The following is a 16,154-nucleotide window of genomic DNA, read 5'->3' as shown; positions in this document are numbered from 1 at the left end:
TGCACGGACGAGGCTCGTGTTCACCATGTCAGCGGATCCAAAAAGTTCCTCTATGAAAACCAAGCTGATCGATGCCCAAAGATGTAAACGTTTGATGGTTTTCTTTATGTTCCTTTCAGATTTACTAGAGATATACCTTTGCTTTCAGTTTTGGATTGTTCCTGTTTGAAAGGGGTCATCTGTGAAGTGCTTTAACTGAATTCAAGCCAAAAGAATTTAGATCATGATTTCAATACCATTTTTCAAAGAGTATATTTTATGTCTTTACGTTTGGAGGTCTGTCCAGATGAACCCCGTCAACATGGAACTCTTTATTTGAACTTTTAAAGAGTTGCCAAAATAAGATGTGAAATATTTTTAAACTAGTTGAATTATGGCCAAATATTTAACTATTAAAAAAAACATGTAACCAAATAACTACATTTTAACATTCATAGTCGTTACCTTTATACTGTCTCATAACCAAAGCACAGAAACGTGTTCGGGAGCAGGATGCTATCCATGTGTGTGAGTGGCTAACAGGAGGTGAACCCTGAGGGCAGCAGCTCGACAAACAACCACAAATATACATTCAGGTTATTAATACGTAGCTTACCAAAGATACCGAACTGAACGACTACATTTAAAAGTAAAACTAAAGTCCTGCTGAATTTAAATTTCAAGTTTTGTTTTTATATTTTTAAGAAGAAAATTGTTGCCCCTCCTGTTAATAGAAAACCAACCAGGTTTTAGCCACAGCTCGGCTACATGCTCGTATATTTTGGACCAAACGGTTTGCATGAAGCTGTTATTGCCCTCGAGGTTCACCTCACCCTTTATGAGTGTGAAAGGTTTACTCAAAGCAGAACAGTTTAAAAAATAAGAGCTTCTCTCCTCATTTCTTTTGTCCAATAACTGACAGCTGTTCAACCAAAAAGTGAATTTGAAACTGAAGACCTAAAAGGGTTTTTGTAGTGTGAAGTGTGTCGTGGGTAAATTAGTTTTTAAAATGGAAAGCATCGGTTGCTTCTGTTTGAAACGATTCATTTCTCTGCCTCTTTTCTTTGAGTGTTTCGTTCTTCCTGCTGTGCACAGGACATGTTGCCAAAATGAATGTTTGCGTTGGAAAGTTTATAATTGTTATTATGATTATTATTATTGTTGTTGTTATTAGACTTGACAGCGTTAGTTTTTCCGATGATTTCTTTGTTTGACATGTGTACGGATGACATGAGATGTTTGTTAGGATTACTCAGCACTGGTCTTTGAGCAGCTGATGTGAGTTTCACACCCGTTTTGAAACTTAACTCACGTCCTGCCCGGAGGAGCCAGCAACGAGAAGAAAAACCACAAAAAAGAAGAAACTCGTAGGAAAGTAGAGACTGGCCTTTAGTACCAATGAGAAACAATGCTTTAACGATTCAAAGTGCTTAACTGTTCTCTCAGCTTTCCACTGGTGTTTTGTAGAACAACTGCAAATATAAAGCTTTAACCTGTTGTGACTGAGGTTGTGTCCTCGGTCTTTGGCCAAATTAAAAGGTTTGGAAGTAAAAGACAGTGCAGATGAGCTGCAGCTGGAAACAGAGACCAAGCTGATTTATGCAGGACTTTCACTTTTTACATTTATGGACAAATTTAATGGTGTCAGTTCACTCAAAGCAGAAAAAAAAAGTCTGATTGTACAGTGGAAGAAGCTGAAACAAAAAAAACTTTATTTCACTGCTAATTAATTCAAGAAGTACACAATAATTATTTTCACATTTGCAGCTACTGTCTTCCTTTGCTTTATTGGCAACATAATTGTAGTTCTGTTACATTATATTGTTGTATTTTATTACAACCGGTGGCTCAAAACTCATAAAATATGTATTTTGGTGTTTGTCTGAACTGACCCTTTAATGTTATTTATTTATTTATTTATTTGGCTGAAGGTTCCTGCTGTGAGTCTTTATGTTGTGAAGGTACGACACTATCACTTATAAAGACCAAATTATTATATATATGATTATTGATATGGAACAAATAGAATATAAAGCACAATTAGGTCAAAAACTTAACTATATTAAATTCTGCAGTTATACATCTGTGTTCCCTGTAACAGCTTGGTCTCTATGGGACTGCGGACTCTTTTATCTGCACGTCTGTACTAAACTCTACCTTTTCTCATTTTCATCATTAACCAAAATGCCTAAAACCAAATAAAGATTTTTAGCTGAATTTGTGTTTCTGTTGTTGGTTTGTTTATTTGTTTGAGTAATAAATAGGTTTACTCAGTTTGACCCACAGACTAAGAAGTGGTTCAGATGATTTAATGATGCTTTTGTAAACTATTCTAATTCCTGATCCTACAGAAAGAGAGATGACATGGTTTAAAAAGTTACTTTGAGAAAAGTTTTGTTGATGCATTTTATTATCATTTTGTCTCTGATTAATCAGTTCTGAGCCCGCAGTTGCTTCCAGTTACACCAGAGCTCGCACAGATTTACTAAACTTTAATACACATGTACAGTGTGGACACAGTTTGTAGAAAAATATTTCTGTCATATTATTTCTCCCATTCTTTTATGCTTCGCTCATCCTTGTGTTCCTGTGTTAGATCAGACTGTCATCACTAAAAAGTACATTGTGTTACACAACATTGTTTCCATTACAAACGTTACCTTCCCTTTGTCTTTCATTTGAACAAATAGAGACAGATGAGTGAGGAACATGTGTGAACGTGAGCTGTAACAGAAATCCCAAAGGATGAAGATATACTGCACCTGCCTACTAATGCTGCAAGTCAGCAGAAAAGTATGAGAAGCAGATGCCAGCAGCGTCTTCAAAAGAAAGTCAGCTCTTATACAACAATACAAATGTAAGCCAGCAGCCACCCAACAACCTACAACTCAAGTAACATTAAGCAAGTTTGAGCCTCAGCCCTGTTGTCTGAGGGAGGAAAACCGTGAAGCAACTTAAAACGCTGTTTCCAAGAAAGTTGGCTCGCTACATAAAATGTAAATACAAACAGAATGTGAGGATCTGCAAATCATGTAAACCCATATTTAATTCAAAATAGACCAAAGAAAACAAACATTAAAACGGAGAAATGTCATTCATCTTGACAGATCTTCTAGAACCACATCATCCTGACAGATCTCATAGAACCACATCATCCTGACAGATCTTCTAGAACCACATCATCCTGACAGATCTCATAGAACCACATCATCCTGACAGATCTCATAGAACCACATCATCCTGACAGATCTCATAGAACCACATCATCATGACAGATCTCATAGAACCACATCATCCTGACAGATCTCATAGAACCACATCATCCTGACAGATCTAATAGGATCTCATAGAACCACATCACACTTAATGTATTTATAAATTCTCCCAATTGTCTCTTCTCCATACAGGGTTGTTCAGTTTGGCAGTTGTTACTGATGAAATCTGAGGATATTTTGTCTTGGGTGGAATTTTTCAAAACGGCCAAGGTTTTTTTTTTCGGGGATTTATCTACAGTATTTGTCCTAAAATATTGAGAATATAATTGTAACAAACAAGACTAAAATTATTCTATTGTAATGAATTTAGTCCAGTAGACTTTTATTGATACTCCAGCAGATATTTTACAACACACCTTCTTACACTATTAATGTTGGTAGCGTCACATCCACTGCATTGTTACAAATCATTTCAATTGCAGTTGTATGTTACTGTTTAAAAGTTCTTCATGGAATTACTTCAGCAAAGCATATACAGGTTATTTCTTGCAAAATATTAGTCTACAGTAAGTTTAATATTAAATTTGTATACTTATAAAAATCTATGAAAGTGTTTTTCAAACTAAAAGAAAGAATAGTCAAACAAAACTGGACTTACTGGGGAGTCTGCTAATATTGTAATTTTCTGTCGTTCGAAACATTTTTTGATTGAGTTCAGTGAAATCTCAGCAGTTCATTCTGTCAACTCATCATTTGAAGTCAGAAGACCACAAGTTCCAGCAACTCGTGTTTATAAGTTTATAAGCGGTCTGAAAACTAGATACGCTGGTCTAACTTTAATTAACATGCAAAACGTGTATATTATATTCACATTTCGGTTAACATGAAAAGATTAATAGAACCCACTAAATGTCTGTATATTTTACAGTTTTCCTATAATACTTTTCCAAACAAGGCGCTCTGTACATTAGAAGCTACTGTTCATATTAGTAATCATGCATGAAAACAACACCTGGTTATTGTTATTATTTAGTCACATACTTTAGATTTTTGTAAGGTTTTTACATTAAATTGAATGGAATGGAATTGAACTGAATTGAACTGAATTGAATTGAACTGAATTGAACTGAACAGAACTGAATTGAATTAAATCGAACTGAACTGAATTGAACTGAACTGAATTGAATTGAACTGAATCGAACTGAATCGAACTGAATTGAATTGAACTGAATCAAACTGAACTGAACTGAACTGAATCGAACTGAATCGAACTGAATTGAATTGAACTGAATCGAACTGAATTGAATTGAACTGAATCTAACTGAATTGAATTGAACTGAATCTAACTGAATTGAACTGAACTGAATCGAATTGAACTGAATCGAACTGAATTGAATTGAACTGAATCGAACTGAATTGAACTGAACTGAATCGAACTGAATTGAATTGAATTGAACTGAACTGAACTGAACTGAACTGAACTGAACTGAACTGAACTGAACTGAACTGAACTGAACTGAACTGAACTGGATTGGATTGACTACATCATTATTTGGGGACGTGCTTGTTCTTTTGAGTGTGATATTAGAGGACTCAGATCTAATTTTCTGTTCAGACAGCCAGCTTTAAGAAGGACATTGTATCAATCACCTTCAATCGACTACCCACTGAGCATGTCGGAGTAGCATCTTTACACTCTGAATGCTTCACTTGGCACGCTAGATGATGAGAAACAATAAAGTTACTGTAAAGTCAAATGTGTACATATATATAAAAAAGACTCAGTGAAGACTCGCTTGGGTCAAACGTCTCCAGCTCCAACTGCTCCAGCAGGAAATAAAAGAACCACCACAAACAGAAGTTGGTCCTGCAGGCCACAGATCCACAGAAAAATAAAGTTGCTCTTAAGAAGCAAGAAGAGCCGCAGTTTTTCACCAGTGGCACATAAGGAACATTAAAAGTTTTGGACTGTTCATTGGGGGTTCCCACTGTGCTGGTTGGAGCTCAGGTCCGACTCCATCTCTCCAGCAGCTCCGGCGATCCGAGCAGACAGGCGGTCCACAGAGCGAGGCGAGGCGTTGCCGGTTCGACGCCTGCAGCAGCAGGCCACCACGTCAGTGAGGTCGGCTCGGAAAGACGGCGTGTAGAAGCCGTAGATGACCGGGTCGCAGCACGTGTTCAGGTTGCCAAAGACAAACAGTACGTGGTGCACATACTCAGGTGTGTGCTGGATGATGGCCGGTTGGAACCAGTACCAGATCCCCAGGAGGTAGTAGGGTGTCCAACAGACGACAAAGGAGCTAACAATCACAATGGTCATCTTGAGTGTCTTCATCCGGGCTTTGGGTATCATGTCTGTCCCACAGCGTCTCAGGCAGTGCTCACCGTCTGCAGGAACAGAGCACGGAAAACTTAAATATCCCAAAGCATTCATTTCATACATGGAAACAAATGTGTTCAGATGGGGATTAACGTATCTGTCTGTTATGTTATCTGTGAGGGAGTGGAGCTTTGGGAGAGATGTATCATGGACTCCCACAAGTCCCACGCAGTGGTCTAATCATGTTTTTTAAAGAAAATATTTGCCATTATTTCATGTATTAGACTATCACATAGAAAACACTTCAGCAGTACTCTGATAAAGTGCCAGAAACATGCTTAAGTTTGTCAGGGCACACCAGATAAAATAAAAGTCAGTTCACATCGAAACTCTGCAGATCCTCCTCTGTATTACATCTCAGATTTGCAATGACAAACATCAAAATAAATTCCTGGTCATCACCCTGCTTTCCCCAATAAATCCCTCATCTTTGCTGATTCTAAAACGCTCCTTTTAAAAGCTAATATTTAGTCATTTCTATCAGATATAATGTCATTGTGCTAACCAAGATTAAAGTGACATCACTGTGGTCTGGCAGGTCATGAAACATGAGCAGTCAGACAATCACACAGGTCAGTTCATCCAGATTATCTACACCACTGCATCTGAAAGTGAGCTAGTGCTTCAACAATCAGACTTCTGTAACCTGTGTGCTCTCTACAGCCTGCTGAGTGCTGCTCACATCAGTTCAGTGGATATAAGATTGGCAGGTGTAAAGTAAGTCTCTGAAAATCTTTGAAGTAACCTGTGGTGAACTCTGACACATGGATTTGAACAGCTGAGATTTATCCTGACAGCGGCACCCTTTCAGAAAACAAGGAGCCGTGGAGTCCAAAACAAAGACTGCAACCTTCGAGAGCTGTGACGGACTAGCAGCAGGATGTCTAGGAGGTTTTCTAGGATGTCAGCACGGGACTAACTCACCCTGTGAGAAGTTACTACATCACGTTGTTCCTGACACCAAAAGAACTGGAAGACTGTCCAGTGTGAACGGGCCTTTAGAGTTTCAAGTACGTCGCTCTTCTGTTGAAATGAAAGACTTCAGTGCATTGTGTGTTCTCCTCATCCAACAGTCAATTCACCCAAAATGTCAGAAACAGCCATTTGTTGCAGGGGAACACTTTGTCTGCAGGATGAATCAAAGTTGAAGAAGAAATTGTGTGTGTAAACTGTGCTGGATGTTTGGGTCATAATTTTCCTGTTCATCCTCCATTTCTCTTCTAAACATGTTTGAATGAAGCAGGAAGTTCTTTTATAAACTGACAGATCGTCTGACTGATTGTGTTTCCTGATCAGTTACTGTTTAGTGATGTCACCTCGGTCTCAGATTTCTATATATCTAATGGTGTCATTAACAAAGGGAACAGTGGAAGAACTAAACTTTACTATCAGCTGTGTGGAGTGGAGGGTAGAAAGGATAAAGAGGACTCCGACTCCCTCTGGACTTCGGGGAGTCACACACCTTTGCTCTTGTGCATCTGCCCATTGATCTTGGTGAGGATGCGGGTGTAGCAGAAAGTCATGACAAGCAGGGGGAACACATACAGCGTCACAAAGTGAAACATGTTGTATGTTGTCTCCTGCCAGCGATGCTGGAAACTTCCATGAGTCACACACTGAGTGAAGTCCACACCATCGGCTTTAATGGCCCGAAAGATGAAGAGCTGAGGATGAAGAGAGGAGCAATGGATTTCATGCAGTCACAGAGAAACACAGCAGTTTGTTTCTATTCAACAAACTTCAGATTTGTTAATAATAAACAAACGACTCAAAGAACCGTGCAGTGCAGGAGGTTCTTTCACTCCATGTTGTGCATTAAAGTCCTTTTAATACAACATGAGTGTCCTGATGTTATGATGTCATAACATCAGACTGATGAAGCTACAAACTGTTTGTTAATCTGTGGTTACACTGCTCTGCATGAAGTATGTTAGTGTCAGTGTTGTGGGTTTACAGCATTAATGACTGCTGAAAGAAGGTAAATAAAGGATTTGTAGAGTATTAATGATCAGACAGGTCATTACTGATGGGCCACAGGAGACGTTCCTGTAATCACAACTGTGAAGAAGCTCTGAGTATACGACAGTATCGTCTTATTGTCCAAAAATCCCATGCACATTGTTTATTTATTTGATCTTTTATACATGAATTGGTGAAAAAAAGGTGTTGTTTACCTGGAAGTCCTGAGCGATGAAACCTACAACACACTGCTGCCACCACCACTGAAATGATTCTCTGCCTACTTTCTTGCTATGAGAACCTTTACTCGCTTTTACAAGATCATTTTCACACTTTGCTGCATTTTTGCACGTGATATCTTTGTCATGTTCTTATGTTGTATTTTTTGGGGGAGCATTTATGCCATTCTTAGTTGGTGCCGTAGAGACAGACAGGAACGTTGCACAGTGAAACTCTGTTTGAACTCAGAGACACAATACTGGTGCCATACTTTATCATCACTAGATACAAGATTATTCCATTTTTACAAGAAACGTTGTGGTTATTGTTAAAACTTTTGTTGTTACAACATTATAAACTGGTGGGTTGTTGTATGCAGAACGAGGCCATGATCAGCAGAAACCGTGTCACTATAATGTGACTGTTACTCATACAACATGATAATCTTGACATGTCACAGGGTGTTTTATTTATTATGGTTGTGAAGTGTTTTTGTTTTGTTTGTGCACCGCTGTGCAGATCTGGTGTCAGTGATTGTCCTTCATCATGCAGTGACTGCTTCATGCAGTGCAGCGTTGGCAAACCAGACCGAAGAGGATTTCTGCTGCTGAGTTTGTTTTTATAATGTTCTCCCTGTAAATAATTGAATCAATTTATAATTCCACTGACTGTAAATGATAAGTCAGGGAATTTTTGGCACTAAATGACCAGTTTTTGTTTAAAACAAGTCAGCTATGACATTACAACATGCGTCTTATTTGCATGACTGAAAAAGTTTTGCACGCCATCTAGTTAGCTTTTCAGTTCATTTCAGGAAACACACAGTCTTGTGAATCAGCTGCACTTAACAAGGCTGCATGAAACAGTTTATGTCACCAAGCAAACTTTTGGATAACATTCAAAATGATTAACAGAAAGGCCTGTCTGGTGGTTCTGTCTAAGGATCCACACAACATCATGACTTCATCGTCAGTCTAATACTGTCAGCACCAGCCAGTGTGGGACCCAGAACCGCCTGCAGCCTACCTGTGGAGAGGCCAGCAGCAGACTGAGGGTCCAGGCCACCAGCAGCATGCGTCTGTTCCTGAGCCCAGCATCCAGAGAGTCCAGAGGATGTAGGATGGCCCGGTAGCGGTCCAGACTCACCACCACCAGGATGAACGCTGCTGAGTGCATGGCAAAGAGTTTGAGGAAACACAGCAGTTTACACATGACGTCTCCAGCGTACCACTGCACCGTGATGTTCCAGACGGCATCCAGCGGCATCACCACAAACGTCATCATCAGATCTGCGGAGGCCAAGCTGGCGATGAGCGGGCGCAGGTGTGCTGCCAGGCGATAGCCCCGCCCCCAGCACACACTGATCAGAACCGACAGGTTACTGACAGAGGCGAAGACGAACAGCACCAGGGTGGCTGCTACACGACAACGGCCCGCCACAGTGAAGGAAGGAACCTCCCAGGGTGGAGGGGAGGGTGAAGCAGAGGAGTTCAGCAGGGAGAGCACGGAGATGTTCTGTAAAGGAACCGCAGGGGTGGAAACCCACAGCAACAGGTTCCCCGACATCCTGTGACACAGAGAAAAAATCTGTGGCGACAGACCACAAACAGAGCATCATGTTGATTAAAATGGATTCTTCAAATGCTCTGTTGGACATGTGAGGGTAAGGGGTTAGCTAGTGATCTTATTCTGGGATGGACCTTGTACCACGAAAAAAGTACAAAGTCTCAGCAGGATGAGATAGTTGTAGTAGTGTTGTATGTTTTGAGTAATTGACAGAATGAAAATAACAATCATAACTTGGTCAGTAGATATAAAAAGGAACATTGGCGTTTGCAGGTTTTGTTGCAAGGTTTGGTTACCTTGTCTCTAATTTCTGACTCTCTAATCTCTAATCTCTTGTGTGGAAGAGCCCCGCCCACTCACAACGTTCATTAATCCACCGCAGCGCAGAGCCCGACCCTCTCAAACCTGCTGGAATAATCCAGTAATCTGAGGCTGAACTGACGTGATCGGGTTGTGAACTACAAACTGTAGCGTTCAGACATTTAAAAAGGTGAAATACATTCTTAGTTTCTAATAAACAGCACGTTGAAATGAGGCTCAGTGAGCAATGATGTCCTAGAAACAACAGTCATGTACTGAACCGACTGAAGAACACATGCAGCTCAGTGATCCTGAGACTGTCTTCCTTCCCGACCACGTTGTTCTCCACCGTATGTCTCCTCTCTACTCTCCTCAGTAAATATCTGTCCTCATCCCTGAAGGCTCTCTTCCTCCTTATCAGTCATAGAGGCTGAATACATTCAGACTAGAGATCATAAACTGCTCACAATAAATCCCACTTCAGTCTGTTGTTATTGACATTGGACTGGTTTATTATTTTTAAGTGTATAACAACATAAAAACTTTTGGTTATTGATGTGAGGATATTCCATTAGTACAGATGTGAAGGCCTGATTGTCTTCTGACATAAATCCTAATAAAAGCTACCATTTTATTCCTTTTCTCTGAATTTAACTACATAATATTGTCTTCCAATTTATTAAGGTCACTTCAGAGGGACAGGCTGAGCTGATACATAATTAGCAGTAAACTGGTTTACAAGAGAATTCATGTAACATGGAGGTTGAACCATGAACACAGATCACAGATCACCTGTACAACATTTTAATATGCTCCTGAGTCGTAATTCAAACAAATGTATAACTGGTAGCTATTTCTATGAACTTTCTGTGTGGACTGACTGCATCTGAAAACTGGCGCAGTTCATTTGAAACGTGCCAACAATGAACTTTCTGCAGTGTGTCCCAGGTTGCCAGATTCAGATTCCGCTGGCCTGGCGGAAGGCGGCGCAGTGGCGCCCTCTGCTGGAGGACCACTGCAGCTCTACATGTGCTGTTTCACTAAACAGCATCCTTAAAGCTTCTTAAAGCCCATTCAAACGTGCCGGTGTCCCAATATAACACTCTACTATTATTGTTCATGCAATGAAATCAATCAACTTGCTCAGATCGCCACAGCTCACTTTAAATTAGCGTTTGACTGGATGCAGTATTTCCTTTTTTCCCCATATTTTCATCCGGATTTAAACACATTTAATCCTATCAGATACCACATCTTTCTTTGAACTACAGACACACATGCAAGCAGTATTCGTACCTTCAGAAGAGTCCTACCAGTGTCCTTTGGTTAAATGCAGGGAGGACCTGAAGGAATCACGGTTCCGGAGAGGAGCTCTCCAGCATGCTGAAGCTTCACCTGCTCCTCGTGCTCAGGCAGTTTTCCCCGCACATTATCTATTATTTGATAAATAGTCAATCGGGTCTGTGATTTTGTACCGCATCCGTCTACCAGCTCAGCAGCCCGCCTGTCAGCACACTCTGCCCTCTAAACTGAATATTTCAGCAGGAGCCACAAGGAGCACTGCTGATTGGTTAATTAAGGCGGGTGACGTGCGGGCTGTTGCAGCAGCAGCCACCTTTAGTGACAGACACATCTGGGGAATTTCCAGAGTATCTATGAGCTCTAAAGCAGAGAATTGGAGAGCAGAATCAAAGATAAACTCTGCAGGTTCTGATTTAAATACAGTTTACTGAACAGTGTTCATACCAGGCCTGCTTTTATTGAGGAGGTGCCTTACATAATCTGATTGTTGTTATTCTGTCCTGTTTATGTCGGAAACAGCATGTCTGCTCCGCCAACCAGTTCATATAAAATCCTACCGGCACTGCCTCCTCCCCATCCTATAATTCTAAATGTTAAACAATTAAAAACGTATCACGGTTTTCAAATATACACATTTCATCCATCCATCCATTATCTATACCTGCTTTATCCTGAACAGGAAATTTTGGATGGTGGGAGGAAGCTGGAGTACTGAGAGAACCCACACAGGCTCAGAGAGAACATGCAAACTCTGCACAGAAAGGCCCAGGCATGGATTTGAATCAAGAAACGTTCACTGTGAGGTGACAATGGTAATCACTGCACCACTGTGTGGCCGCCCCTATAAGAATTTGATAAATGACAAATCACATCATGAACGGGGAAAATTATATATTTGTCTCCTGCTCATAAAATGAAGGCCTCCATGCAGGCCTTACAAAAAAGTGCAGTATTTCACATATATTGTTCAGCATTAATGGTTCCTTCTCAGATGTGGAAACTAACCATGCCATGTGCACTACTGCTGGCTTTTGAACTGAGCGCTGTAACAAACTGGATGGTCCCTCTCCTCTCTAACCTGGAGGATGCAGCGTCCATGATTTCCAAAAAGAATCTCAATTTGTGATTCGTCAGACAGCCGGAGAGTTTTCCACTTCAGCTACAGTCAGTCTGGTGACATTTCATTTAGTCTTGGCTCATTTCATTTGGATATTCAGTTAGTGATTAAAAAGCAAGGCTATCTAGAGTCTCTTGCTCTGCTCTAATACTCCATCTGAAAATAGTAAGAATGAGACACTGATTCCTTTTCTGACTGCAGTTGTGCCCTTTTTGTTCTCTTTCAGTGACATGATGAGCAAACTGTTCTGTCATCTGTCTCTGCCCTTCGCTGTCTGCAGGCTGCTGTGATCTTTAGATGAGCGTTTGCATCTTCCTCAGGACAACCCTGAACAAAACAACCTTGTAATGGACGGACTGTTTGTCATCACCACAGTGTTAATGTCTGTTCTGTCTCCATGTCCGAAATGAAATCCATTTTGTTTCAACTACTTGAAAGTTGTATTATATTACATTCATTTGTCCAATGAGGACAGTATATAAACCATGTGGGAGCAAAAGAAGCAAATCCAAGTTTGGGAGTGTATCCCTGATAAACAACAACCCAAATACATGTCCAGAGTTGTTTTAATTAGTAAATAGTGTGAAAAGCTGTTTTTATCTGAGGGGAAAGTTTATTAATACTACTACTACTATTACTACTAATAATAATAATAATAATAACAATAAACTTTATTTGTAGAGCCTCTTTCATACAAGAAATGCAGCTCAAAGTGCTTCACAGCAAGAGAGAATTGCATGCAGTGTTTCACATAAAAACAGATAAAGGTACATTTAAAAATATAGAAAAGAAATGAGATGCATAAGAACTGACAAAATGCATAAGAACAGATCAAATTCATAAAATTAAACACAAATAGAGTTCAAATATAAAATAAGCAATATGCATTTTAAAGGCATGGTAGTTCAAGTGCAGGAAAGTGCAAGAAAACTTCAAGAGTAGCTAGTTAAAGGCTGATGTAAAGAGATATGTTTTGACCTTTCTTTTGAAAGTATTTAAGTGAGCAGCTTCCCTGATATCTGCAGGTAGTTTGTTCCACAGCTTTGGAGCATCGCTGACAAAAGATGAATCCCCAATTTTCTTTTGGCTGTTGCTGCGAACCTCCAATAAACCAGCAGCAGATGATCTCAGTGTTCTTGAAGGCTCATAGTTCACCAGAGTTAGAGATGTGACTCGGTCCGAGCCCATTAAGAGCTTTGTATGTGAGGAGGAGGATCTTAAAGTCAATCCTGTGTCTTACAGAAAGCCAGTTTGTTAGAGACTCCGCTGCACCATGACGATGACGATCACCTGGATGGGCTGCAACTACGTTGACAGAAAGGCAATCCTTTTGATGTTGTAAAAGAATTCAACAGAAGCTGCTGCTCAGATCATTCTGTCTAAGTTGGTAGCATGGTGATGGAAAGGTTTTGGAAAAAGTTGACCATTTCCTGAGAGGTACTCAAGCTCTTTCTTGTCCAAGTTGAGCTTTCAGATGTGCCTGGACATCGGAGCACTACACCTGCTTGTGTGTCAGATGGGGTAAAGTTGCATGTTATCAGAAGTAGAAGAAGAAGAATCTGGGTGTATTTCAGCACCAAGCATCCTCGCAGACGGAGGTATGACTCCGACACATGATCCTTCACTCCTGTTTGTGATCAAATCCAAACCTGGAGTAAAACATATTCATTACTCACAAATACTTATGATGCAAATCCATACCACTAATGTGAAACATGTGCAATACACATCTTGTGCAATAGATAATAAACTTGTTTGACCTGTTCGTATAACAGTAAATGTTGTTTTCTTTCATTCAGAAACATATATAGTAACATGTTCACAGTAGGTAAAGTTTATTTAATGTATATAGATTGTTAGTATTTATACATTCATCATTATTTGTTTTACATTTTCAAAAACGTTTTGAATTCTTTTTTCTTATTGTATGTGTATTTGTATTTTTCTTTGTATTTATTTTTCCTCCCTGTATTTTTGAGCTGCTGTGATGATTATTAATAAATGATGAATAAAGTATTATATTATCTCTTATCTTCTCTATGCTCCACTGTTATACTAATGTTAATAAAGCTAATGATAAAGTTTCACCCTTTACTCATGACTTTCAGTTTTAATAAGTCAACAGGAAAAGACTCTCAGTCATATGAAGTCATGAACATTAATACAGTGCATCCAGAAAGTATTCAAAGCGATCCACTTTTTCCACATTTTGTTATATTACAGCCTTATTCCAAAATGGATTAAATTCTTTTTTTCCCTCAAAATTCTACACACAATACCCCATAATGACAACGTGAAATACATTTTTTTGAAATTTTTGCAAATCTATTAAAAATCTAAAATGAAAAAAATCACATGTCCATAAGTATTCACAGCCTTTGCCATGACACCCAAAATTGAGCTCAGGTGCATCCTGTTTCCACTGATCATCCTTGAGATGTTTCTACAACTTGATTGGAGTCCACCTGGTAAATTCAGTTGATTGGACATGATTTGGAAAGACACACACCGTCTATATAAGGTCCCACAGTTGACATGTCAGAGCACAAACCAAGACATGAAGTCTAAAGAATTGTCTGTAGACCTCCGAGACAGGATTGTATCGAGGCACAGATCTGGGGAAGGGTACAGAAACATTTCTGCAGCATTGAAGGTCCCAATGAGCACAGTGGCCTCCATCATCCGTAAATGGAAGAAGTTTGGAACCACCAGGACTCTTCCTAGAGTCGGCCGCCCGGCCAAACTGAGCGATCGGGGGAGAAGGGCCTCAGTCAGGGAGGTGATCAAGAACCCGATGGTCACTCTGACAGAGCTCCAACGTTGCTCTGTGAAGAGAGGAGAACCTTTCAGAAGGACAACCATCTCTGAAGCACTCCACCAAGCAGGCCTGTATGGTAGAGTGGACGGACGGAAGACACTCCTCAGTAAAAGGCTCATGACAGCCCACCTGGAGTTTACCAAAAGGCACCTGAAGGAGTCTCAGACCACGAGAAACTAAATTCTCTGGTCTGATGAAACAAATATTGAACTCTTTGGCCTGAATGCCAATCGTCATGTTTGGAGGAAACCAGGCACCGCTCATCACCTGACCAACACCATCTCTACGGTGAAGCATGGTGGTGGCAGCATCATGCTGTGGGGATGTTTTTCAGCGGCAGGAACTGGGAGACTAGTCAGGATGGAGGGAAAGATGAATGCAGCAATGTACAGAGACATCCTTGATGAAAACCTTCTCCAGAGCGCTCTGGACCTCAGACTGGGGCGAAGGTTCATCTTCCAACAGGACAACGACCCGAAGCACACAGCCAAGATAACAAAGGAATGGCTTCGGGACAACTCTGTGAATGTCCTTGAGAGGCCCAGGCAGAGCCCAGACTTGAACCTGATTGAACATCTCTGGAGAGATTTGAGGATGTCTGTGCACCGACGCTCCCCATCCAACCTGATGGAGCTTGAGAGGTCCTGCAAAGAAGAACGGGAGAAGCTGCCCAAGAATAGGAGCCAAGCTTATAGCATCATACTCAAAAAGACTTGAGGCTGTAATTTCTGCCAAAGGTGCTTCAACAAAGTATTGAGCAAAGGCTGTGAATACTTATGTACGTGTTATATTTTCGTTCTTTATTTTTAATAGATTTGCAAAAATTTTAAATAAACTATTTTCACTTTGTCATTATGGGATATTGCGTGTAGAATTTTGAGGGGAAAAAAATGAATTTAATCAATTTTGGAATAAGGCTGTAATATAACAAAATGCGTAAAAAGTGAAGCGCTGTGAATACTTTCTGGATGCACTGTAAGTCACTAATAAATCATCTTTATGACTGTCCTTCAAATGTGCAGTTGGAAAGTTGGATTTTGGTCCTAATGTTCTGCAAGTGTTACACTGAAGGTCAGAGGTCAAATTCGCCTGAAGCAGTCCATTTCATAAATCCACCGTCTTGCTGGAAGAATATTAATACCTACCAGAGAAAGTCTGTATTAATGTCATATAACATAACTATACAGCATGTGTAAAATATTTACTAAACAGTGAAAAACGAATTAGTTCAATTCAATTCAATTTTATTTATAAAGTGCCAAATCACAACACAGGTTATTTCATGGCACTTGACACATT

The 16,154-nt window shown here is 40.1% G+C and overlaps 1 protein-coding gene across 1 annotated transcript; it reads right to left on the bottom strand.

Annotated features, from left to right (window-relative positions):
* Window positions 1-4,555: 4,555 nt before the first annotated feature.
* Window positions 4,556-11,036, bottom strand: LOC138614757 (gonadotropin-releasing hormone II receptor-like). The gene is made up of 4 exons (XM_069688329.1): window positions 10,915-11,036; window positions 8,779-9,339; window positions 7,037-7,238; window positions 4,556-5,582 (listed from the first exon to the last, which is right to left on the bottom strand). Exons 2-4 carry the CDS (start codon window positions 9,316-9,318, stop codon window positions 5,167-5,169), a joined length of 1,158 nt encoding a protein of 385 aa, XP_069544430.1. The 5' UTR covers window positions 9,319-9,339; window positions 10,915-11,036; the 3' UTR covers window positions 4,556-5,166.
* Window positions 11,037-16,154: the final 5,118 nt, after the last annotated feature.

This window comes from Brachyistius frenatus, unplaced genomic scaffold, assembly GCF_029030835.1.
Source record: "Brachyistius frenatus isolate BFR_SWC_R1_liver_20210118 unplaced genomic scaffold, ASM2903083v1 Contig_563, whole genome shotgun sequence".
Taxonomy (NCBI): domain Eukaryota; kingdom Metazoa; phylum Chordata; class Actinopteri; family Embiotocidae; genus Brachyistius; species Brachyistius frenatus.
Note: the sequence above shows the minus strand (reverse complement) of the source record. Positions and strands in the feature narration are given on the sequence as shown.

Excerpts from the sequence above, each read along its gene's own strand:
- LOC138614757 (XM_069688329.1), bottom strand. The coding sequence starts at position 9,318 with ATGTCGGGGAACCTGTTGCTGTGGGTTTCCACCCCTGCGGTTCCTTTA. Across the intron at positions 7,239-8,778 it reads TGCTGCTGGCCTCTCCACAG|CTCTTCATCTTTCGGGCCAT; the intron begins GTAGGCTGCAGG and ends CTTCATCCTCAG. Across the intron at positions 5,583-7,036 it reads GCAGATGCACAAGAGCAAAG|ACGGTGAGCACTGCCTGAGA; the intron begins GTGTGTGACTCC and ends CTGTTCCTGCAG.